Below are 26,430 nucleotides of genomic sequence, written 5' to 3' on the forward strand. Positions count from 1 at the left end.
TAGATGAGTGGGCAACAGGAATTCAGGAAGAAGTTACTTTCGCCGCCGCTGCTTATGGCAAAATTTATTATAGTCATCTGGTCTGTTTGAAAGAGTTCAGTAAACACATAGCTGAATATAAGAGCAATAGTATATTTTGCCCACCGATTTGCAATTTGACAGCAATTATGGAGTTATCTCAAAATTGTTGCCTAAATGAGATACTATGTGCTCGGCATTTTCCTGATGTTGTTTGGCCCTATTGGTTGTCTCCTCGCTGGTATTGCAAGCACACTAACACGACTGGTGTTTTCGAGAACTGTTGACATTATCGACAATCATGGTCAGTCAGTTCTTTGTATTTCCCTGCTTCTTGCCTGAACAGCTCTAATTCTGACATGTAGCCAATATTTCAAGATGTCCACGGCCTTGCTGTAAAGTTCTTCATACAAAAGGACCTCGCCCAAGGAATCCAAGCAGAACTCTGTGAGACTATTACGGTTGGTTCACGTATCAGATCTTCTTGTTCTTCTTCTAAGGCACTCCAGTCTCTCGGTGGCAGAGTGGAAACCAAGGTGCCGAGGCAAGGATATGTTCTTGTCCAAAATGGCAGCACTGAAGAAGAGCGTCTTCGGTTGTGCTGGGCTAGTCCAGATCGTCCTGAGAGGCACTTCGTGCCGTACACGTATGTAGAGGCGTGTAAAATCGCCGGTATATTGCTTAAGCAGATATTTGCCCACGACGGAGAGCCTATCAAGATGCACATTCATCCGAGCATTGCTAATGTCAACGCCAGAATGGCGCTCAGTCAACGTATCATGGTGCGTTCAGTCAGTAGTATCTTTGTATTGTCTCAACATAATCACTGTGACCAAGCATTCGGGTGGCGACCCGACTGCCTCTGTGCAATCAGCACGTATCATCCTTGCTGACCCCAATACGGAGGTCTTTCAACATCTTGTCAAAGTTTATCAAGGTGTTCCTAACAAATATGTTGAATCTTATTTATGGGTCAAGAAATGTATTGAAAAAGGTGTCCTGGTCTACACACCTCTCGTATATAAAAACCCTGGCGGCCGGAGGCCTGGAGAAGAGTAAGAATAGTCCACTATCGTTTAATAAAGCGGGGTTAATTATTTTTGGAACAGAAGGACCCAGTTCACTGACGAGGATGAGGCGCATTTATGCGCTTGGATCGCGGCCAAAATCCCCTTCAAAGAGACAGGTGGCCGAACAGGAAACCGACTTTATCAACAACTTTGCGAAATGGTGACATCGTATCCATGGGATTTTGTAAGGCTCTAACTCCAACTATAATGATTTTTCAGGCCGCAGATCCGGAGTATACTTGGGTTACAAGGCATACCTGGCAGTCATGGCGTGAACGTTACAAGAAAAATGCTGCACGATTAGATGCTCTGATTGCTGCGATTGTAGACCAGAGAAAACCTTCTCAAGGGGAAAAGGGCCAATACGGATACGTCCGCAAGACTGAAGACAAACCAAAGCGAAGTAGGCGCAAGCGTAGCCGCAATACGGACCACTTCCACCCATCTGATGACGAATTCTTGAGCGCGTTTGAGGATAACTCAGGAAAGAGCCCTGCAATGTCCACTCCTTCAGTCTTATACGCATCTATTGAGCACCTAGCTATTCCTGGCGCAAGATGCCTTGATAGGACGTCAGAGAACATTATATTTGAAGAACTCGGGGCTCTTGATGAAATTGGCGAGTGTGCTCAAGCCTCAGGTGACAATGAACTTGCACCTGCTTGCGGCAAGAGAAAGGTAGACGAAGAATCAGAGGGGGTTACCAACAACAACAAAAAATCTAGACATGGGTTTGATTTGGCCTTTAACCTACTTGCTCAGTTCCTTACGTGTCTCCTAGCAGCGAAAAAAAACAACCTGAAATAAGCATCCTACATGTACCTTTGGCAACGTCTACCAACGGATCATTTTATCCGGGCAGTTTACATGTAATTGATCAAACTCTTCAAGATATAGCGAGGGACAATAGGTTCACTGTTGAGGAAGTGCAAGAGTATTATGACAAGTGTGGGGAAATGGAACGTACCAGGGCTAGGTTCGATAAAATGAGAAAGGAACTATCCATTAAATTCAAGGAAGATGACAAATGACAAATGACTTTGGGGTAATGATACAGTCTCCTTTTCTTTTTCTTATACCTTTGATTCCATGATATTTATGGAGCATGCCTTCATGCATGTCAGGTACAAGAATGTTATGTGTATATATGTCGGTGGTAGTCAACACATAAGTGACCCTTCGCACACTTCACAGTGAGGAGAGTTTCGTCGTCCCAAAAATGATATAGAAAATTACAAATAAAACATTAAATTTCGCATCAGCATTTTGATTACATGAAAGAAAGAATGTTGAGCGACATCTACAGAGGCTCCTCCACAGCCACTGTTTCGAGAGGAGCACTTAATCCTAGAGCCACAAAATAATGATGAAATTAGATATGATTAGATATGATAAGATAGTAATTCAAAATCAGCACAACTTTATTCCTCGCTCTCTCTCCACAGCGGCTGCAAATTAACATTTGTAAACAAAGGCTTGCCACTGACGAGTCTGTCGGACATCAAAAAACAATTGCAGACCAATTAATAATGTTTTACCACATGCCAATTTAGGCAAGTAAGTTCGAAGCACTGGCAATTGGTAATCTCAGTATTCATGTTCATTTTTGCCAGTGTCTCCACCATCTGCTGCCCAAGTTTACTGCCATTTTTGCATGTCTTTGGGCCTAAATATGAGAGGTATCATAAATGCTGGTGTTGTTCCCAAACCTGACCTGCAATCAATATAACATCATTCCCTCCTTAGCAAGCACTTGTCCAACTTTGGCCTGCCAAAAACATGGATAGGAGCCTGGCTTTTGCTGGGTTATCCTACAGATGCCAGTAAAGGAGTTTAAATCCTGCCTGGCCATCAACATACACCACTGGACTGCATCACACAGGCCCATCTGTATTGAGTACTTGTAGATACTAAATTAGTAACTGTACTGTAATTCAAAAAATGTTAATCATTTTTCAATGTCCAACAATGATGCTCGTCACTGTTACTGTGGCAAGCCATTGTTTACAAATGTTAATTTGCAGCCACTGTGGAGAGAGAGTGAGGAATAAAGTTGTACTGACTTTGAAATTATCATAATCATGTGACTATCTATTAATAAGCCTTGTCCTGAACTCCCTAGCACTCATCCTTCTCGCTCAAAACAGTGGCTGTGGAGGAGCCTGCATCTACAACTGATTTCATAACAATAGACCTATCCAATGACTTAGTGTACCGAGCGGAACTACAACTAAGCTTAAAATGTAGTAAATCTAAAATTTAGGGAGACTATAATATTTAGCTCAGTATCGAGTGTGGCTGGTGTGATAAGTGTGATAGCCCAAGTCTTTGAAAAATTTGGTGTGGACTATTCGGTAAAGTGCTCAAAAAGAAAAAAATATATAATTGGCTAGAAATGAGGATCATTCAATAATTGTTACAATTGACTTACCAGTACCTACTTACGCTTCGCTTGTTTGTACTTTTACTTTTACTTTTTCCAAGTCACATGACCAGTCATGTGACACAACACCTGACCAATGTCTAGACTCATCATGTGACCGGTTACATGCTAAACATCGGACTTTAAACTATATTTAAGACTGTACAGTACCTCATGTATTTTAGTATATATACAGGAGCAATACATGGGGAAGGACTCAGTGAGTCCTCCTGTTGTCTACCAACAACCAACTTGGTCCTACCCTACCAAGTCTGTGTGAGGGCTTACCCACTACCTCAGCGACTTTGACTGGTCAGCGGTACATACTGCTGATTGGTATCCCTTTTTCTTCTTCTTCTTTTGAAGTGTTGTTTTGTCGTGCTCCAGTGCCCCAAGACTGTGTCTTGTTGGTGTTGTCACAATAATAGGTATTGCCTAAGGCCAAGAGGCTGTTAGTGTAAGAGTCAGGAGACACAAAAAATATATATACCTCCTATGTCTTCTCAACAAAGCTTTTGTCATTTTTCCCTTGATGAAATGCATGGTGCACCCATATTCCAAAGGGCTTATCAACAAGCTCCCCATCCCCCAGCAGGCTACACTGGGTACAACAGTCAGGCAAGTGCATCGACAATCAGATACCAACCTCATCATTTTGCCATGCACTATCATCCCCCACACTTGATGCAACCGGCACACAATATGTATCAGTATAGACAACTTAGGGTGCCCCTAAAACTGCCTGTGCCACTGCCTGAGCAACATTATGTGCAGCCTGCACCCTCACACCCTATGCAGCTGCCCTCCAAGCCACCCGCAAATAATCAGCCGCCCCCCAGTACACAATGTGTTTGGCCTAATGTGGAGGTCCTTACAGGTGATCAGTCATGTCTATTATATTGGCCACTACCAACATGGACTGGGTTCAGTTTCAGCGCCAAGTCTTTATCCTGCTTGATGGGCCTGAGCAAGACACTTAGCTGGCATATAAGTTGTCAGGTGACACAGGTAAGCCATCACATATGAACAACCACCACAATTTTACAGCTGCAATGGACCGACTTGTAAACAAAGCACAAGTTGCTCAAATACAAGTGGTAATGCTGGAAATCAAGAACATAGTAAGCTGTTTCTTATATTATATGTGAAACGCTCACCAAATTTGTTGTTGTGCCAGACTAAGCCAACAGCATTGGTTTCAAAAGGAAAGAAATGAAGTAAGACAGAGGATATACCACCACCATTGAGTGACAAAATGTCATCACAGTTAAAGGCATTCAAGCAGCTGGAGAAGGCTACTCAGTGTGAGCTGCACCAAGGTCACTGCTTTATTGACGGGCCAAGTGGACGTGATGTCCACTGCCGTCTCGGCCATGATGAAATGACCTTGTGGGCCAAGAAAATTGTGAGTCCTTGGGTTCAGTCATTTGTTTCTAGGGTGCTGACACTCAGTATAGTTTCTGGGGCAAGCAACAGTCTATAGTGCACCCCATTGTTTGAACTTTGATCGCATGCTCACAAAAAAAGCTCGTCTATTGCAAGGAAATTCACTCAATGTGCATGTCACAATCAAGAACATTACACCAAGTGCTTCAGGCTCCTCTTTTTCCGACTTTAGCAATAGATCTACACTGACCCCCTGCTCCAAGTACACAGCCAAGACAAAAGTATCCTAGTCTTGAGAAGTTATCTTTGCTGCCGCTGTCCCCCAACCGTAAGTTAACACCTGAAGATGGCCCTATTGTTGAATATCCGCCTATTGGGGACTTGGTTGAGTTGATTGATGTCAAATTTCCACACTTTAAAGTTAACCAAGTGTTAAATGCATTATTTACAGCTGGCATCTGTCATATCCGTACTGGAAGATAGAATTCCGGAATCTCTGAAGGAAGCATTCCTCAAGTCTCAACCCCCCAAGCCTTTGGTACTCTTGGGATTATGCTCCTTGTGTCTTGCCGGTCGGCATAACCCTGTGCCCCATCTCCACATTGTACTCCAAACATCCACCCTGATCCTCCTACACAGGACTTCTAGTCCGCCATACATGTTCCTACGCATGTTTTTGTGCTCCTCATGGACTCTGTAGTTTAGACCTTATGGTACACTCCTTGCACATACATTTTCCCTTCACTAGATTTTGTCTGCATGGAACTTCATACCTACATTACAAGTTACTCCTTACAAGCTCTTATTTCTCCCAACAGTATATCAACTAGATTCCCTCGCCTTTTTACAAATCCCTTTAAGTCCCGGTCCTTCTCTGAAAGGCCTTTACTCTGCTCCTTTTTCATCCTCTACTCTCATCCGTTCATTCCAACAAGGTCCATGGAAGGATCTAGCACACAAGCTAAGTCAATTCCTAACCTCGTACTCCATTACTTTTCCACTTCACCCCTGCACTCCATTACTCTATTACTCTGAAAGGTCACAGGTTTGATAGCATCCAAACATCCAAACAAGTTGCTGGTATGCCCGTCAAAAAGCTGAGCTGTGTAGGAAAAATGGGTGAAAAAAGGGCTAGGATCATACAATCCTATGCTAAATGTTGCATCCTGTCAGTTTTGGGGTTGAAAAGAGAGGGTAAGGAAACAGTGATAGAAATTGCAGCTACTCTGCAACGCTATCGTAAACATCCAAAGCATGAGGATGACAATGAGATTGAAATAATTGATCTAGGCTGCAAAGATATGATTAATGTGGATGGGGAAAATGAGGTAATTGATGGGGATGTTGAAGATGAGGGTGAGGATAACCAGTACTTGCCATCAGCAGAGGGGGAGGAGGAAATCAGCTACTGAACAACATATAAATGAACTGATCTTTTGATCTTTTTGAAAACATTTTCAGCTAGAAAGTAATAGGGCTTGAACATCAGTAAACACGGTATAAATATTTTATATAATATACTTGCTATCTCTAAACCACCCTCTGGCTTTCTTGGGTGTGATTACCTCATATACTGCCTCCCAAATCAATGCGTATGGATAGCAACCGGGCCCTTCTGTCTCACCAAGGACATAATCACAATTGTTCCTGAGCCAAGCTTTGACAGCTGAAAAAGCCTTTTCGATGAGATTCAAATCCAGGGAATAGGAAGGGAGATATAAGAGCTGCATATCCCTGGCCAAACATTAATAGAGTAAACTGATAGAAAACTATGTACTCACCTGTCCTCAACAAGCTTGCGGATGCCAGGAACTTTATGCAGTGTAGCATTGTTGATTACAAGCACATAATTTGGCAGAGGTTAAGGCTGCAAGGTTGCATCTGATTGAGGACTCCCTCCACAAACTCGGAAAAGTCCTTACGGTATCCCGAAAAATGGTGTTGTGTAAAAGGCAATACATCTGATTTTTGGCTTCTTATCCAGGGCTAGCTCAGGCTCCTAGAGCCACAATAATGATGAGATTATATATGATTAGATATGATAAGATAATAATTTGCTGCCGACCAGCAGACCACGAGGAACATAATCCTAAATATACCGATAGTTCTGGGGGTTTGGGGCTTGGAGAATAACTTCTTTGGAAATGCCGGAGTTCTGTCTTCCGGTACGGATATGACAGTGCCACATCCAGAACATTCATGATGCCAGTCGTGATCTGCAATTTTGCATCTGATTGGGTGTTGCCAATTGATGCATATGATTTGTCCCATTGGCCCTTGAAGTTGTCCTTTGTCTCCTCAGGAACATAGAGTGGGTGAACCATCCCAAAAGTTAGGTTTGACACATTTGTGTACATTGTGTATGTTTGTCCCCAGGCAGACTGCACATACTGTTGATTGTTCCATGGCTCGACGAAAGGAATCACTATGTTCAGATTGATAATAGTCATTTTGATAGCATGAAGGTGATCTCTTCTGCCTGTTGTAGAGTTGGGGTGGCGGTGGGGAATGGGAGCACCAGCATTAGTTTTGTTGAGAGGGATCTGAAGCCCTAGTGTACATGGTGTGTTTGTTTGGATTGTTATTGTGAGTTTGTGATGCAATCATGTTGTTCAACTGTGGAGGAAATATGTTTGTTGGTTTGTGTGTTTGTTGGTGTGTTTGTTTTTGGTATGTTTGTGTTAAAATTTAAGGAGGAAATAGAAGGAATTAGTTATGATGTTGGTAGTGGGTGATAATAAAGTACTTGCCTGACTTCATTTCTGTGTTTGTAGAGCTGTGAGGTGTTTATTGGTAAAATTCTCCAATAGGGTTGAGTTGATTATTGCAATGTTAAATTGTTGTTCCATTTTGAACAAATTGTGCCATTTGCTTTGAACGCGGGCTTAATATTGTATCAGGATGTTGTTGCCAAAAGGGTTTTTTGTGATTTGTGTGCTTCAAGTTGTAGGAAGAACATGGCCAGCGTGTTGCAATGCCGTGTGGGCCATCCCAATTGTTCTATGTTTCTGAGCATTGAAGTTTTGGCGATCAAAATCTGTTGCATGTTGAGTTGCTCATCAGCTAATGCATTACCTGAAGCTCTGAATGAGGATGTGGGACGCAGGCAACAGTGTCGTCAACTTTTGGGATGCTGTAGGAATTGGCACTGGATTTGTGAATTGAAGTTGTGTCCACGCAGCTTTCCTGGGTGAAATACCAGAGTTTGATGTAGGATTGCTTTTCAATCTTGTACAATGCATATGGTGAAGGCTGGTCAAGGAGTATGGCAGGGACAGAAAGGTCGTCAATGAAGTCAGCTAGTTTCAGTTTTTTCTTTGAAGTCTGGACTGGACTGGCGGTGGGATTTCAGCAGGAGGTTTGGCAATGGGTTTGTCTTGATATTGTTGTTGCCTTTCCCATTCTGCCCTCTTTGCAAGATTCTCTGCTCTCCAAGCTGCTTTGAGTTTGAGAGTTGCCTGTTCCAGTGTGATGTTGCTGGTTAGTGTAACAACCACGAGTTAGTTACTCTGGCGCACACAGGAACACACTATAAAGGTAGTGGATGGGGAGTGGTTACCCCTTAGGCTGCAGAGAGTTTGTTGGTTAACAACAGGAGGACTTGCTGAGAAGTCTCCTGGATCTATTGGGGTATATATACTAATACAGAGTGTTTGTACTTATGTACTGTACAGTTGATAAAGTTAGTGGCTGATGATGTCATGGGGCCTAGCCCGCATGACCAGCTCCACTGTGTGAGAGAGTTGTATCTAAAATAAGAAGAAGGCAATGCGGCACAAGAAAGTGGTGTTTTGAACAAAAGGGGAAGTGCCGCGTGGCACCATGTGTGAAAGCTAAAGTATACAAGGTTAAAGCGGAGAATGAAAATGAAGGAAAGGTCCAAAAATTGTGTTATCGTAACAGGCTAGTATAAGTTTTGTGGAAGATAGGTGAATTGAAGTTGGGATATATGTCTAATGCTAGATTATAGGTTAGCGGGGGCATAATGAGATTTTGGTTTTACGTCTGGATGATGAATAAATGACTAGATGCTTAAGTTTTGAAAGACTAAGAATATTGTGGTCTTGTGGAGTATGAATAATTGTGTGAAATCTGGATGATTGTTGGTGGATGTATGAAGGTGTCATATCCATTCCAGAAAGCATAGCTCCAGACTTCTGAAGAGAACAAATTCTCAAGTCCGAACCCCCAAATCTTTGGTACTCTTGGGATTACTGTTACGATACACAATTTTCGGATCTTTAATTTTCATTCTCCTCTGTAACTTTATACTGTAGTTTTCACACCCTGTGCCATGCGGCACTTTCTCTTTTGTTTAAACTCCTTTTTCTCGCGCTGCACAACCTTTCTTCTTATTTTAGCTACAAGTTTCTCATGCAGTGGAGCTGGTCACACGGGCTATGCCCACAACATCATCAGCCACTGCCTTCATCAACTGTATAGTACATATGTACAAACAAACCTGTAGTGATATATATACCCCAATAGATCAAGGAGACTCCTCAGCGAGTCCTCCTGTTGTATCCTCACAACTAACTTGTTGAAGCCTAAAGGGTAACCACTCCCTCATCATCATCTCTATAGCTTGTCTGAGTTGTGCGCCAGAGTAACAAGCTCTTGGTTGTTACAATTATGCTCTTTGTGTTCTGCTGTTTGGCATAACCCTGTACCCAACCTCCACATGGTACTCCAGATATCCGCTCTGATACTCCTGCACCAGATTTCTAGTCTGCCATACGTTTCCTCCGCACATTCTCATATTCCTCATGGACTCTGTAGCTTAGACCTTATGGTACACTCCTCTCACATACAATTTCCCCTTGCTAGATAGTTGTCCGCATGGAACTCCGTACATAAATTATGAATTACTCCTTACAAACTCCCATTCCTCCAATAGTATATAAGTTGTGGCTCCTGTGTTCTGTTCCTGCAGTTCAAACATCAACTAGTTTCCCTTACCTTTATTCAAGTCCATTTCTAAGTTTTCCGGTCCTTCTCCGAAGAACCTTTACTCCACTCCGCCTTTCATCCTCTACTCTCACCTGCTCACTCCAACAAGTTAGGGACTAAGGTCCACAGAAGGGCCTAGCACATGAGCTAAGTCAATCCCCAACGTTGTACTCCGTTCAACTCTCCACTCCATCTCTGCACTCCAACTCCGCTTTTCCCAAGGTCACAGTTCTGACAGAAGGAGAAAATGAAAATGACGGCTGAAGTGAAGTAATGGATGGATTAAAGGTGGATGAATAAATGAAGTTGTTGTTAGAGAATTCTTATGCAAGCTTTAAGGAATGTGAGTTATGGTATGGGTCGGAGGGAGGCTGCTTAGTCATCCCATGCATTGAAGCAAAGGTAGTATTCTACTTTCTTACAAGTGCCTTGTGGCGCTACTAAAACTGGTAAATGCCCTAATGTTATGATACACAAATTTTTGGACCTTTAACTTTCATCCTCAGTTTTCACACACTGTGTCAATTGTAACACATACCAGCACCTACTTATGCTTCACTTTTTGTACTTTTACTTTTCATTTTCCACGTCACATGACTGATCATGTGACAAAACCGGATAAACCCGGTCTCTGCCAAAGCAGCCATTGTCCTCCATGGAGCATAGCCACCACTCCATGGAGTAACCATTGTTCTCCTAGGAGCACAATTGTACTCCTAGGAGTCATTATACTGTAGCAAGTAGCACCTCCGACTATAAGTAGTAGGGGGTTTAGTATAGGAATACCTCAGTCGTTTCTATAGCCTCTCGGGCAGCGGCTGAGGTATGTTACATTATATTTATTAGAGATCAGCTTAAACTAACATCTATTGTATTTTCACTTAGGTAAATAATAAAGTTGTTTCTATAGCCTCTCGGGCAGCGGCTGAGTTTCACTGAGTTTTATTAGGTTATGAGCCCTGGTGCGCAAAAGCTACGAAACGGCAACCTTGGAACCATGACCACAGCACGCGATACATCCGCATGTCCAGTTCTCACTGGACCCAACAATTTTCAGATATGGAAACTCTGGATCATCTCAAAGCTATGTCGGGAAAAAGGTTCTCCAGGTTGTTACCGGAGAGGAGCTTAAGCCCTCACCAGGAAACCCTACCTCCTCAGAGGATCCTGAGATCACCTGGATACTTAAGGATGAGAAGGCACATGGAATCATCCAGGACCACATCTCTGATGCCCTCCTAATGAGGACTGGAGACCTCACCAGCTCCAAGGAGTTATTTGATAAACTTGTCTCACTCCATCAAACATCCAACATTGCCTCGGCCTTCTATTCATTCCAGCAACTCACCAAATTGTCCTGGGATGGGACATCACCTATCCAGGACCACATTGCGAAAATCCGGACAATTGATTCACACCTCTCCGGAATGAAACTAGGAGTTGATACCAAACTCATGGCTTTCGCTCTTCTCCAATCTCTCCCATGCACTCCTGAGTGGCAAATATTTCAGTCATCAGTAATCAACACGATTGAAGAAAATAAACTTACCTTTGATGCAGTTGAGATCCGGATCACTGCAGAAGTTGCACGACAGTCAGGGAAGGCCCCTAGAGGTTCTGAATCAGCACTCAAATCCGAGGAAAAATGGTGTAACTTCCACAAAGCCAACACCTCGGAGTGTCGAACACTTCAGTCAGCTGAAAAAGGTCAAAGGAAGAAGGAAAAGGCAAATACAGCAGAGCAATCATCCGGATCTGACTCCAAGGAGGAACAGAGTCGTATTGCATTGGATCATGTACATATTTCCAAGCCCCTTGCTAAACGCATTCAAGCTTACCTTGTGTCGGAACCCAATAAGACCAAAACAACAATTATTATTAACTCCGGAGCAACATCCCACATGGTCCCTCACCCTCCTGGTTTGAGCCAGGAACATACCATGTTCTGCATCCTCCGAGGACAATCAGTTTTGGGGATGAATCCTCTGTAAATGCCATTGGCATTGGAACAGTAATCCTACAAGAAACTGCTGGCAAAAAGGACTACAATATTGCACTGTCAAATGTCTTACTTGTGCCAAACTTCACGTTAGCACTCGTTTCTGTCCACAAATTGTCCAAAACGGGGTTATCAACACTTTTTCCAGCAGGGTCAAATGCTTGTGAAGTTCGGAAAAAGGAGGAACTTATCCTCACTGCGTTACACAAGCGAGGACTTTATCACATCCAAGCAAAACCTGAAATCAACCTGGAGTCAGTTTTTGCAGCAGTATATGTAAATTTATTGCACAGGAGAATGGGACACATTGGAATGGACCGCTTGCAACAAATGGTTACAAAAAGACAGCTCCAGGACATAGACACCCTTACTGGAACCCCGGAGTTTTGTGAACCTTGTGCTTTAGGAAAGATGAAGAAATTACCTTTCAAGTCCACTGGAGGAAACCGAGCCAAGCGCCCCATACAAATTGTGCACACAGATGTTGGAGGACCAATCAAACCAACTTCCAGGGAGGGTTTTCGGTACTGGATTATCATTGTAGATGATTTCTCCACATTTCCATGGATATATTTCCTAAAACATAAAAGTGAAGCACTGGAATAATACAAGCAATGGAAAGAAGATGTCCAAACATTCTTCCGGACTCATTTGGGAGAAGAAAACTTCACTCCACTATACACAGAATTCCTCCGGAGCAATGGGGGAGGAGAATATACTGGCAATGCATTCAAAAATTAACTCCGAGGAGATGGTGTCATTCCAAGAAACTACAGCTGCAGATACTCCAGAACAAAATGGCATTGCAGAACGCATAAATCAGACATTGGCTACATTAGCAACCACTATGCTCCATGATTCCAAGCTCCCAAAGTCATTTTGGGTAGATGCCATGCAAACAGCTGCATATATCATAGCACGCAGCCCAGCATCAGGACTCCATGGAAAGACCCCATATGAAATACTGTTTAAAAGGAGAGTTGATCCAACTTTGTTTCGCCCTTTCGGATGCCAAGCATATGCCTTGATTCCGAAAGACAAAAGGCAAGGAAAGTTTTACTCCAAGGGGCGCAAAGCCATAATGATTGGCTACACACATGGAAATCAAGCCTACAAACTCCTAGACACTGAAAAACAGACTGTGTTTTCCAGTTGGTATGTCATATTCAATGAATCCGGAAAGGTACAAAAGGATGACACTGCTCCCTGGAACACAGACACTAGCACAGATCAGTGGGGGGGACTCATTCCAGAGAATGCTCACTATCCAGACCAAAAAAAATTGGAGGAGGATGATCCTGACCCTTGGATCCGAGATCCAAATGAATTGCAAATGGAACCACATCTCCAAGGAGATGTTCCACAAGCAATGGAACCATACCAGCATGAAGATGTTCCGAGAGCAGTGGGGCAATACCTCCGTGAAGACGTTCCGAGAGCAGTGGGAGCACCTGATCAGCTAAGACACCCTCCACAACAGTCTCTACAACCAAGACCTGAACACTGGCCATCTTCAGAACGGAAAGCCAAAGTAGAGTTACAGTCAGTGGGAGGACAGCCCCTCAACATACAGCCAGCTGATGTGGAAAAAGTCCGAATACAGCTAGACAGCCTGTCCATTGGATCAGCTTCTGGAAGGCATACAACACCTCCAAGGAGTCATCCAACACCTCCGAGGAGTGATTCAACACCTTCAGGAGTGAGTGGGGCAACAAATACACAAATATGTCTACTCCCTGAAGTACCTGCACAAGTTCCTAAAAGAGCAGTCATGCCTGCTGAAGTCCTAGGAGTACACAGAAGCAGTCGCCAGACCCGTCCTGCAGACAAAAACCAAGATTATCAAAGGACTCTAGATGAGGAACAGTCTCAAAAAAAGCAGCATGACAACTCCATGGAGAAACCTAACACTCCTGAGGTTCATGAAGAAACATCTGATACAGAGGAGACATTCTTTGCTGGAATAGCAAGTACCGGTCCATCTAACACAGACCTTCCAATGACACTAAAGGAAGCCTTATCACATCCGGATGGAGAATTATGGAAGTCTGCCTTGGAGAAGGAACTCCTAAGTCTCAATACTAATGCAGTATATGACACTGTTCCACTTCCGAAGGGAGTAAAACCCATCACATCAAAACCTGTGTTCTGGATCAAATTTGATCAAAACGGAAACATTGAGAGATACAAACTCCGGATTGTTGCACGAGGTTTTACTCAGAGGGAGGGGATTGATTACCAGGAGGTTTTTGCTCCGGTTGCAAACTTAGAGTCAATCCGAATTATTCTAGCCCTGGCAGCAAAGTACGACCTAGAACTTGATTAAATGGACGTATCCACAGCTTATCTCAATGGAGAACTTGAAGAAGAACTGTACATGCTTCCTCCAGGGGGTGTTCCTATCCAACCTGGATACTGCTAGAGATTGAAGAAATCCATCTACAGGTTAAAACAAGCTGGTTGTACATGGAACAAAACTTTTGATCACAAGCTCCAGGAGCTCGGTTTCACAAGACTAAATGCAGAAACATGTCTCTATGTATTCCGGGACAACAAACAAATATGCTTTGTTGTTGTCTATGTAGATGACCTCCTCCTAGGAGCTTCATCCCAAAAATTCATGGATATCACAAAAGCCAAACCCGAATCCATATTCAAAATGCGGGACCTTGGAGAAGCAAAATACATCCTCGGAATAGACATCCAACGTGATTGTTCAAACAAAACAATATCCCTATTGCAACACCAATACATTGATACAGTCCTGGAGTATACTGGAATGAAGAACTGCAAACTAGTGTGGACACCAATGGCCCATGGATCAAAACTCCTTGCAAATGCTCCAGGGGAAGATATTGTGCAGCACGAGATGCATATTGAAGGGCGTCAAGTGTCATACCTCTCAATTGTAGGCTCCCTCATGTATGCCATGCTCGGAACCCGCCCAGACATTGCCTATGTCGTTGGAATACTAAGCAGGCATAGCTCAGCTCCAAGGAGCCATCACTGGGAAGCTGCAAAATGTGTCCTCCAATATCTGAAAGCAACCAGGGACATAGAACTACAATATAATGGCACAGATGTCTCCATGGACATGGATTTCTATGGATATTCAGATGCAGATTGGTCTGGAGACCCAGACACGTCTCGATCAACATCAGGGTTTGTCTTTATCACCATCCGAGGAGCAATTTTTTGGACAAGCAAAAGACAAAGCATGGTAGCTTTATCCTCCACGGAGTCAGAGTACATTGGATTGAGCAATGCTGGACAACACCTTGCATGGCTTCGGACATTTTTTGAAGAAATTGGACATGCTCAAAATGGACCTACAACATTGCACTGTGACAATCAAGCAGCTATCATTCTTACACGAGATCCACAGTTCTGTGCTTGCACAAAACACTTTCAACGGAAATATCATTTTATCTGAGATGACTTAGTATCAAAGGGAGAGGCAGTAATCAGATACATTCCTACAGGAGATATGGTTGCAGACATTCTCACTAAACCCCTCACTCATGAAAAACACTGGAAATTCTCTAAAGCTATGGGACTATGGTTGCACTTGAGTGGGAGTGACAAAACCGGATAAACCCAGTCTCTGCCGAAGCAGCCATTGTTCTCCATGGAGCATAGCCACCACTCCATGGAGTAACCATTGTTCTCCTAGGAGCACAATTGTACTCCTAGGGGTCATTATACTGTAGCAAGTAGCACCTCCGACTATAAGTAGTAAGGGGTTTAGTATAGGAATACCTCAGTCGTTTCTATAGCCTCTTGGGCAGTGGCTGAGGTATGTTACATTACATTTATTAGAGATCAGCTTAAACTAACATCTATTGTATTTTCACTTAGGTAAATAATAAAGTTGTTTCTATAGCCTCTCGGGCAGTGGCTGAGTTTCACTTAGTTTTATTAGTAAGTTGGGTGGAATCTGACGGAAACATGAAACCAGCCACCACACGTTGCACCTGGGCTCTGGTGGGGATCTTTAAAGTTCATGATGAGCTTTCAGAAATGCATCCAAAGTATAAGCCTTGCTGTGGTCTCAAACTTTGTGCAATTGATCACTTGGATGCCAGAACAGTTTGTATGGCTCATAATTAAAAAGCTGGTCATCACGAGGGTTTGCGAGCTTATTGCGAAGGATCTGAATGAGTGAATGATGGAACAAATCAGTAACATGATGGTCATGAGTCCCAGGGTCTGCTGATCTGCTATAAAATGGAACTGAAATGGTTACAGGTGTTTTTGCCAGCCTGCATCCTGATCCAGCCATTCACCATTGAGATTATTGAGGCCCAAGTCCTTGTTGATTTTGCTCCACTTCACATTTTGAACATCTTCAGGACAAAAGGATGGGTTTCCAATGATATCAATGAGCTGCCTGAAATATTCCTGCGACTTCTGAACACTATAATTCCAATACCAGTCTCCCAGACGAAAGCAACTTTTGTTTGGGTACAGGCTGAAAGAATAATCACTATGCCCTTCAACTCAAAATGGAGTGGGCGTGTCTTCCGAGGTATCCAAGTCTTCTCAGTCCTCAGGGTCATGTGATGGTAGCTCCTCTCTGTGAAATCGGCAAAATAGTCCAAATATGTTCCGTGGTGTGTCAAAAAATCTTTTGACACGATCATGAATGGACTGCATGCATATACTAGCTGGAGGGTGAGAGCTAATGTTCGCAGTAAATGGTTCAAGATGAGAATTATTGGCTTCGAGAACTGAGATGGTCGGGTTGGATGATTGGGATAATAGAGTAGTACATAAAGGAGGAGGAGACTCAGGGAGAAAATCTCAGAAGCGCAGTGGCAGACGTTGATCTGCTCTGCGTGTTCTGCGCTGCGCAAGTGGTAAGTTGTTTGAAGACCTGTCCCAGTCTTCACTTGGCTCTATAGGCTGCAGAGTGATCACATTACAGTAGGAACCAATAGTGTTGAGAATACTATGATTCTTACCACTGGGTTTATATCAGAGGAGCTGGATTGAAGCAATTCAAAGGCAGAACCACTGGCAAGATTACTGGGCTCCCCAGACCCCTGCCGCCATCTACTTGTTCCAATGAAGTTCCTTCAAACTCCAGTGTGACATGGCTTGACTGGAATTCCAACCGGTGTTTCTTGTTGTTAAAGGCTTCCTTTGCCCTGGTCAGGGCTCCTGAGAGCCGTTTTTTTCCCCTCAAGCACGATTTTTAATGCCTAGTAAACGGTCCTATATGAGAAAAAGAACAACCACAAATGCACACCTGGCGGAAGCCTGCGGCTACTGGAACATTGTTGAAGTCCTCCATACTGCCAATTGAACTTGAATGACTTAAACTTGAAGGTGAGGACTAGTCAGACCCAGCTGGTTAACTTGAATGTCCCCTATGTCCGAGTACCAGTAGCCTAAATGATAAACTGGGGCTTAGTGGGTACCAAGCGACAATCACCCGAAGACCACTGACCTTCAAGTTGGCTCCGTAGAGTTATGATCAGCACTGCCACTGGTATCCAAAGTGGCAATGCGACTCTCTCGCATGTTCAAGTTGTCTGCGAGTAAGATCAGTTTATAGACCCACTATTACGGTGTAACCTGCACTGCCACTAAAAATGAGCACTGCCTCAGTGTTCAGAAAAGGCAGTAAGAGAGAAAAAGTCACGGCAGTAGAACTAGTGGCAGCACTTACCTTCAAAGTCGGGCCTTCAAGGTTGCTGTGATTTTGTAGCCGATAATGAGGCTAATGTATTGCCAATCTGAGTGAACCTGTCATTCCGAGTCTGAGTCTTACTAGTAAAATGCTGTATAGCACTAGTGGTAACCCTGACAGTTGGTTGTGATAAGTTGTAATGTATCTCTGAGTTGTATGTGTGGCATACTGCCTGTGACTTCACTGGCAATTTGAACTTGAACTGTCTTGTTGGAAACCTGAACACAACTGTGACTGTCAGCGTAGTAAGTTCAACTTAAAGTTGAAGTTCCTCCCGCCCACTAACTTGAAGTTCCTCCTGCCCACCACTGCCTCTCTGGTTAGTAATATCTTCATTGCTAGCACAATCATGACTCAGATGCACCTAAGAGGCCCCCATTGATGATGTCTAATATCTGTAGAAACCCAATGGACCCAACCTGTGGGAGAATGCATCCTGTAATGTGGGAAAGCACCAGCGGATCACCTGGACCACTAAAAGTGACATGGATTTGCCTGAGTCGACAATGACTAGCTTGAAATAAAGAGCCAGGCAAGCAAAGTTAAAATATCTGAGTCAGCCTGAGTGGGATAGGAGCGGTATGTTAGTCGCATCTCAAATTAAATTATCAAGAGCTTGAACTCACCATGCCTCACGGCAGCCTCAATCCTAAACACTCATGATCAGCCCTAAACCCTTGCCTGCCATGATGAATGAGAAGTCATTTTGATTGGCTGGGTACTACCGCGCAGTAGGAGAATCAATCATCTCACAGCCATCTCATTTGCGTAGAACTTGCCAGTGAATCATGCAGCCGCTTCCACTTCCACGCGCAGAATGCACCCCCATTTCCTCTTCACATTCTATTAATAGATAAAGGCCACAAGCCAAGCCAGGTCAGCTGAAGATAATCTGTTTAACAGTTTTGGACAATCCAATGTAGTCAGGCTCAACCTGGAAGTTGTGAATTCAGCTGAGTTTCCTCCGGATTTCTCCAATTCAAGATGAATCTATTGCTGAAAACATGTTCTGAAAAAATAGCCAACCGGGAAACAGGACAAAACAGTAGGATAAAACATAGTAAGTGTTCTCAGCAGAACACTTGTTATTGAGTCATAGAACTACTTACAGCAATATCAATCTTCTCCAGGAGAGTTTGACTTGTCACTGTCATTGTCATACACATGCTTACTACGTATTCCATGAAATTGAGACCTGATACAACTTTGAGGTATGTTTACCTCAATTCCAAGGTCCTTAACTATTCTGGTGACAAAATTACTACCATAACAAGCCTACTCCAGACGTTTCACAGCACTGGGAAGCTGTCCTTAGAATAGTATGGCCTCTGTTTGGCTTCTCCATGCTCTCATTTCCACAAACATCTTTTCCGCCTCACGCTCATCTTGAACAGCCACTGCAAAATCTAATAAATCTTGCAAGTTGGCGCTGTTGGTGCTGATATGCAAAGGAAAGGCCTTTAACACAAAGTACAGTGAGCTCTATTGTAGCATCCATATACTTGTACTGAGGACTCAGATTGTAAACTCACTGGGTGTGCCACAGGGAAAAGCTTGTTGGGTGCTTGAGCACTGGCACTCAAATGGGAGTTATTGTGTTGACTCATAGCTGGAGAATAAAGAGCTTGACCTGGAGAGTGCTGACCAGCAGGCTGTTCACTTTTAGCTCAAGCGGCGGGATAAGGTTGGGACACGGGGTACTGTGGATATCATTGCATGTTAACACTGTTGGCCTTGTATTGCTTGTAGTGTGCTAGACTTGCTTCTTGAGGAATAAGATCTGTGTTGTTTTTGCTGTTAGTATGAAGTCAAACTCCTTATAAAAGGTGACTCGTGGGTACACATGCACACATAGCCTTAGGCGAGGTTGAGAGAGATTCTGGACCCCAGGGACCATGATGTATGCCAAAAATAATACATTAAACACTCAGGGCCTGCCAGTGGCCACTCAAACTGCGCCAACTTGAACCAGTACTGGCAGTACTGGTTCAAGTTGGTGCAGTACAGCCAGCCTGACAACTCTGAGTCGGCAAGTGAGTCACTCATGCTGTTCACATTTTTATTCAAGTTCCTCAGGCTCACGCTTCAGATCTACGATCTATGAACAGGTTATATGAAGCTTCTAGTTAATTCAACACACTCACTGGCAGCCCGAGTCTCCAAAATTATGCAGAATCAATGTTGTAATAACCTCTGTGCGGACAACCTCCAGCTCCAAATGGGATTGCCTCCACCCCCCGAGTCTGATCTCTCACGTCAAAATTATCTGGTGTTCATGTGAGCTCAGTGTCACCGGTCTAGTCATTGGCTAAGAATAAGCAAAGGTCTTGTTCAGGCTATTGTCCCATCCTCAAGTTCTTGTTATCATAGATATCAGAACGTATCCTAAATAGTCCTCAAAACTATTAAAACAATCAATCATTGGAAAGTAGATCCTTGATAGTCCATTGAGTTGACTTACCAATGTCTCAACACAACAGTAATTTTTTTATTTCATAACATCTGAGCGCTTATCGGTGACATTGATATTTGCTAGATCCGAGTCTTGATTCCAACTGGACCCGTGATTTGCTTCAGGATATTGTTGATGGCCTTTGTCGCAGATATGGTAATGATGAATGCAAGTTGTGATTCAAGCTGCAAACATTTTTGGGTTGGGTTTGGTACCAGTCTAAGGCAAGTGCAGCCCAGACTGATCCCCATCCATGCCATTCTCACCACACTGCGCCTCTCCATCCAGACTATGAGCAGCTCATTCAATCAGCTGTGGAGTCTATGCATGGTCAATACCAATATTCCAGTAGCACTTTCACAGCAGCAACTCATAGTGCGTATCTTCAGCTGGTATTCTGGTGGATGGGGTTTATGGATATTGTTTGATAGTTACTAGCAGTACCTTTTAAGGGACCCATAAAACGGGACCATCAGCTTGTTCATTTCAACAGGCCAGTGGATTTCAACCAGTCAGCAACGACTTCCAACAGGCCAGCAACCAAGCCCCCAGTATTGTATATCCAAACACAGATCTGGATTTGGAGCCAATGCTTTGACGCCTACTAGAAGCGGACAATGTTCCTGGTGTTACCAACAAGTATTCCCCTGTTGCTACTGGCGGAGGTCAGGCAGCACAAGGTACATAATTTGTTTCTTTTGCATTATTGTGACGTGTACCACTTATGGCTTGGTGAAGACTCCTCAAGCTCATCCATGCACACTAGGGAGCCCTTTAGTGGCCCTACTCACCGCAGGCCCCCAAGACATCAACAAGCAAGGGAAAATTAGCGGTTCTTCATTCCTCATGCCACAGCATCAGCCAGTGTTCCTGCAGATTCTGTAGTAAGTGGAGGTGAGGTAGTAGACACTATGGGTTTTGTGAATACTATGCCTGTTCCTGGCCCTTCCGACCCATCCGCTGCTTCCAGCAGCACCAGCAGCAGTCTCATTGAAGGAGGCCCTTCCAATAGAGCTGACATATTTCAGACTGACACATCAAGTACAATTTCTTACCAACACAATTCTTATCAATGCTAACCCTCTTTTACTCAATCTGTAGCTTCTCGCACTGCATTTGTGAATTATATTGTGGGCAGTTGGACTAGCGGGGTATCCAACAACTTGGAAGGTACATCAAAATTCTTGCTATGACTAATTTGCACCCCTCACGTTGACAATCAAAGATATGAATACGGCATTCTTAGACAGTCTCCAAGATATCGCTCCTATGTGGCGCATAGTTCAACTTACAGCTATACAGTATACAAATTCCAGCCTCACTGTGGATACAATGTTCCCGAGGAATTGTCTTGCGTTGCAGCTTGCTTTAAGGGCTGTAAATATGGGTATCGGCATTCATTGTACTGGAGAAAATTGTCATGTAGAACACGGCGAGTGACAATTTGAGCTTAAATCTATAATGTAAATTTATGGTCAGCTAACTCTGAATATTTCAATACAGATGTGATGACGCTTGACTCGGATCAGGTTCAAGAACCTTGCCTTTGTGCAATAACGATATACCACCACAAAGTGATCAGTGCAATCTACAGATTTATCCATACATCTTCTTTTCAACTCAATGATTCAGTGTTCCTGACCGCCAGCACATCAAAAAAATCCACCAGCATCAAAGCGCGAGGCCTCCTCAAGTGGAATCCAAGCACTGAATTTGGTTTTTTCCATGCTAGTTATATGGATCTAGTATCTACTGAGATAATATCACCTTGCTCTTTTACTAACACTCATTAGATTAACCTTCACTCATTTGCAGAGAAATTCTGCCGAGTCCAGTCTTGCTCTGGCCCAGGCTGGGTGTGACTCGGACTACTTCAACCACCCGGCTTTCCTCCACATTTTGGATTTGCTATACTTTACGCAAAGCTTGGAACACTATATGGGAATAGTGAACCTCAATGCTAGTACTTCAGATTGGGTTCCTTTGACCCATATAACAAATGCAACAGTTGCTAATATTGCAGTATTGGTATGTCAAGTCACTGTTACATTTCACTGGCAAAATACTCTACCCAGCTAATAGGAACTACAATAACAGGTACACCGTTTCATCACCCAATGGGCATTGGGCACTTGCAAGCCCTTGCTCTTGGACTTGACTGACACTGCTACACTCCGTGATATCAACAGGACAAGTGACCAGATCCTTCAGTGGTTGGATAGTGTTCTGTCATCTGCTCAAGTGAAAAGATATCACAGTGCATCAACTGAACAACCAAGAAATCCTATCACAGCCGCACTTCTGTCTCTCGTACGAAGAACCTCACCGGAAGAAATATCCTGACAACTTTTAACATGTATATTGCAATAGTAGGAATAAGATAGCTTCAAACTATGCTAAGCCAACTCAGAGTACCACTGGTAGTACTAGTGCTTTTACTACACCTCCTCTGAATCATATTGGTAGCTAGGTGGGTCCGAGTCAGTCTTAGGTGTACTAAAACCCTCCAGGACCGCTAACTGGTATGATAAATCTGCTGTTCGATCTTGAACATTTTTTAATTGACTGGATTTTGCAGCCAGAAGGTGCTCAAGCCTTGATACCTTAGCAATTAATGCATCCCAGTCCTGCGGCTCCAAATCACCACTTTTATCCTTGTTATTGGGCTCTGAGTCCGCATTCACACCATAATGAAGTTTTATTGGCCATTCAAGTAGCCAATTCAAACCAAAGTCAGCACTTGAGTCACTCTACAGTTGGCTAGGATACTTACCTTCCGAGTTCAAGTCCAAGTCAATACAGGCTTGGGTTTCACCTTTGCCGTTGTAAGGCCCATTGTAAGGCTTCCAAGTCAGTCGTAGTTGCTGTGATTCATAGTTCAAGGAGCACCTGTCCCTTTTCTTATGATTCCTACACATAGCAGATTGCACTGACTCAGACAATTAATGTAAACCTGGAACATAATTTTCTTCTTCAGGTAGGTTTACCCGTTTATTCTTGAAGTTCCAAATCTTCCCTATTTTGAGATTAAACCCAGCCTTTCGATTTTTGGGATCATCCCTCATCCTATTTAGCAGTTCGAGTTCTGTAAAAAAAAACCAACCAAAGAGGTACTCTGTTACACACCTTACAGTTATTTCCTGCCCTCTGATCTTGTTGTTAATCACTCCACTGGCAGTGTTATTGAGACGAAGAGTCAATGACTTGGAAGAGCGTGTGTGTTTCATAGATATTTGTAGTGCTTGTTTAAGATCTGACATGACTGCCCTGTGAACTGGAAGAAACCACACAACAACCTGAAGCTACCAGGAGCTCAGGCTAACAACTGCGGCGCTGTACTAGCATTTATGCCCAAGGAGTCACAAATGGATTTCCATTTCAGGAAGCAATCCCTTGAAGATCCAGCTATTCATGATGGCGGCTAGTACATATGTCGGGTTCTATTTCCTTTTCAGCTTGAACAGCCTTCAAGTACCAAAAAGTCAACTTGATTATATCCGGTAGACATGTTCTCAATACCAGTGTGACCTCATTACCTCAAAAAGCTTTTGTTATCCTAGGTACTACATTTTTTTCATTTTGGTATTTTGCTCAGGGTTCCGTTGGGTCTGCCTTTCTTCACAGCCACCAAGTACCAAAAAGTCAACTCGCCCATTGTGGGTAGGCCCCCCTATTTTACGCATTTGGTATAACTACCTTATAATTACCTTGCTGCCAGCATCACATCATGGCAAGTTGTGGCTCTTATAAAAGTTTTAGGCCACACAACTTACTCAAGAACAGCCTTTACGTCCCAAAAAGTCCTTCAAGAGGATATACTGCTTGTGCAGTACTAAGTGTCATATGGTCACTGTAGTAATGTGCATCAGGTATAAAATGTACTCTAAAGTTGTCTGCCATTGATTTTCCACCTTTTGCATCTATGTCTGAAAATGAAGGTGGCAGGGAATACCGGCATAGTTCGGAGAATAACAAGCATGGCCAAAGTTCTGCCTTGGAGCTGGGCCCTAGGAAAAAACTGTGAGTCTGAGTTTGATTTGTATGATGCAGCGAGGCGGCTGGCAGCTATCCTGCCAGTGCTTCACTAGGCAAAGTACTTGCCAATGTTTGACTTACTATCTGTACAGTTCTACCCAAGATCCTATTGTCCATCATGGACGCCATTTTGGGCGAGCAATACATGCATTCTGTAATGTCCAGAGCCTTATCAAAAACAATATTGAGTGTATGGTTTCGGATGAGCCCAAAGAGAGCTATACAGCTGAGTATGAGACTGTCCTCTTTCTCTGTATTTCCATTTATCCGCTCCGTAATTTCCAGGGAACGTAAAAAACAAGCTGTATATTTAGAGCTGCTTAAAATTATTCCAAGGCTGGAGAATGATTTGATGAGAGAAGATTACTCTGGGGAAGAAATAATCCATATTGCCAACTTGGTATGGACATCTTTCTTACCACAACATACTCTTACGATAATTTGTTTTACAGATTCAAAAAGGTGCCAATGGGGCTAGGGCAGATGATACAAAATGTCTTAAAGGCACGGCATTGATCGGATCACTCATAAAGGTCAAGCACTTTCACCTTACATTCATTGTAATGTGAAGACTGGTTGTGTATTCAATCACGAGCGTACAGGGGCTCTTCTATGCCCAGCAGGGATGGATTGGTCAAGCTTAGAGTGAATTATTCAACTTGTCTTTGATCTGATGTATTGATTTGTCATTATAAGAATTAGAGAAAAGCTCGTCAATGGCCAAATTCAAGTCTCAGGAGATTAGTGGCCGATAATGCTGTATGCTAAATACAAGTACAACCCGGATGATCCTTGGGAAGGTTTATTGAGAAGCAGTCTTCTTATAAATGTGACTTTTTTGATTATACTACTATTCTAATGATTTGAACTCTTTTATAGGCGTTCAAGCATATTTTTACATTGCTCAGCTCCATCAATGAAGAGCCCAAGGCCACACGCTCTGAGAATGCCTGTATAAAGGGCATGCATGCTGTAACAAGAGCCTCCATTGCCTACATGGCTACACAAGTAAGCTATGGCACCTCAATATTCTAAAGATCACGCATTGATAAGATGACTCAAATATAGGTTTGTTTTGCACTAACTTTGGCACAGGTGTTTTCACCAACATATCTTACCACTGATTCCGAGCATTTCTACAACAGCATCCTGACTTTGTTGGATGATCCAGAGGAGTGTGTTGAAGTCAAGTCTTTGATGAATTGGTGGAATTGGTCAGCATCATCACTAGGCTGTTGTTTCATCTTGGTGTAGTACTGACTTCCTGTTTGTTAGCCAAGTTTTTCCCATTCATTGTGCTCCTAAAACACTACCATCAAAACACAGTGCACTCGCAAAAATTTGTGAGCGGCGAGCTGCTTTGAGGGGTTGGGGCATAGGCTTAGCATGATGCAGAATTAGCATACTGCTACAGAGCCAACCCACTTGATTTTGATGGGAGGAGGTTGACATGGTCAGAATTGGACCTTGTAGTACTGTTAATATCTAAATATGACTTTAATATGAAACAATTGCTCTTCACTCTCAAAAACAGCCCCATCATGATTTTGGTAGCAGCCAGCAAACCCGGTGTATGGCCACTGAGCACACATCATAATTACTGGATACAATATATAATCCTGTCACAGCAGATCATCTCACTGATACTGCATTATCATACTTCACAGTCTGTTGCATAAAGAGAGTTACTGACATGTATGATCTGTATGACAACATAGCTGAGAAGTAGCATCAAACTCTGAAGTCAGCCTGCCACCAGAACAAGAATATTCGGTATTATGAGAATGTGTGAAATCAGGCTATGTCCTAAGCATTTGCTAAGCAACTCTGTCTATATTTTCAGATATAGCACCCTTCTGATATACTACAAGACCCATAACCATGAGCCTCCGGTAAGCAACTCTGTCTATATTTCTATATTTTCAGATATAGCACTATTCTGATACTACAAGACCCATATGCATAACCATGAGAAAAAATATCGCCGCTTTCAAATATCCCAACAGTTACAACAAAGAGGCTACCATCCAAGTCGTATAATGCTGACAATAGTGTACCTTAGAGGTAAGCTGAAGACCAGCGGGAGCAGACTGGTGAATTTGGTGATTTGTGACATGGCTTCCAGAGGTTATGGTGTATTGTCCGCAATGCTAGAGTTGATCACTCAAAAGACTGCTGCTGCAACTTTGTTGGGTGTGATAATTATGATGTATGTTGTGGTTTCCAACAACTCACCCAGTAAATATAAATCATTACATTATGATCCATTAGAATGATATATTATTGGGACATGTCAGAGTTGATAACGCTTTACAACTGTATACCTGGTTTTGTCGGACTCTCATTGATTTCCTGATGGTTTGTTGAGACACTGTAACATACTGCTATGAAAGGCCATGGGAA

General features: G+C 43.1%; 4 protein-coding genes across 4 annotated transcripts; 3 read left to right on the forward strand and 1 right to left on the reverse strand.

Annotated features, from left to right (window-relative positions):
- Nucleotides 1-293: 293 nt before the first annotated feature.
- SERLADRAFT_454714 (uncharacterized protein) lies at nt 294-2,310 on the forward strand (the record flags this gene model as incomplete). Its single annotated transcript, XM_007312217.1, has 6 exons — nt 294-322; nt 384-800; nt 856-1,073; nt 1,128-1,248; nt 1,308-1,819; nt 1,870-2,310. The coding sequence occupies 6 exons, from the start codon at nt 320-322 to the stop codon at nt 2,117-2,119; spliced, it is 1,521 nt and encodes a 506-aa protein (XP_007312279.1).
- Nucleotides 2,311-19,435: 17,125 nt separating this feature from the next.
- SERLADRAFT_404581 (uncharacterized protein) lies at nt 19,436-22,190 on the forward strand (the record flags this gene model as incomplete). Its single annotated transcript, XM_007312218.1, has 12 exons — nt 19,436-19,440; nt 19,482-19,573; nt 19,691-19,817; nt 20,118-20,367; nt 20,424-20,543; nt 20,601-20,672; nt 20,731-20,876; nt 21,131-21,162; nt 21,239-21,394; nt 21,496-21,521; nt 21,808-22,020; nt 22,182-22,190. The coding sequence occupies 12 exons, from the start codon at nt 19,436-19,438 to the stop codon at nt 22,188-22,190; spliced, it is 1,248 nt and encodes a 415-aa protein (XP_007312280.1).
- Nucleotides 22,191-22,430: 240 nt separating this feature from the next.
- SERLADRAFT_404582 (uncharacterized protein) lies at nt 22,431-23,252 on the reverse strand (the record flags this gene model as incomplete). The annotated part of the gene is made up of 4 exons (XM_007312219.1): nt 22,431-22,660; nt 22,766-22,835; nt 22,980-23,058; nt 23,119-23,252. 4 exons carry the CDS (start codon nt 23,250-23,252, stop codon nt 22,431-22,433), a joined length of 513 nt encoding a protein of 170 aa, XP_007312281.1.
- Nucleotides 23,253-23,914: 662 nt separating this feature from the next.
- SERLADRAFT_404583 (uncharacterized protein) lies at nt 23,915-25,417 on the forward strand (the record flags this gene model as incomplete). The annotated part of the gene is made up of 6 exons (XM_007312220.1): nt 23,915-24,012; nt 24,313-24,427; nt 24,480-24,560; nt 24,907-25,035; nt 25,123-25,241; nt 25,354-25,417. The coding sequence occupies 6 exons, from the start codon at nt 23,915-23,917 to the stop codon at nt 25,415-25,417; spliced, it is 606 nt and encodes a 201-aa protein (XP_007312282.1).
- Between the last annotated feature and the right edge of the window lie 1,013 nt (nt 25,418-26,430).

The sequence above is a fragment of the Serpula lacrymans genome (assembly GCF_000218685.1).
Source record: "Serpula lacrymans var. lacrymans S7.9 unplaced genomic scaffold SERLAscaffold_1, whole genome shotgun sequence".
Taxonomy (NCBI): Eukaryota; Fungi; Basidiomycota; class Agaricomycetes; order Boletales; family Serpulaceae; genus Serpula; species Serpula lacrymans.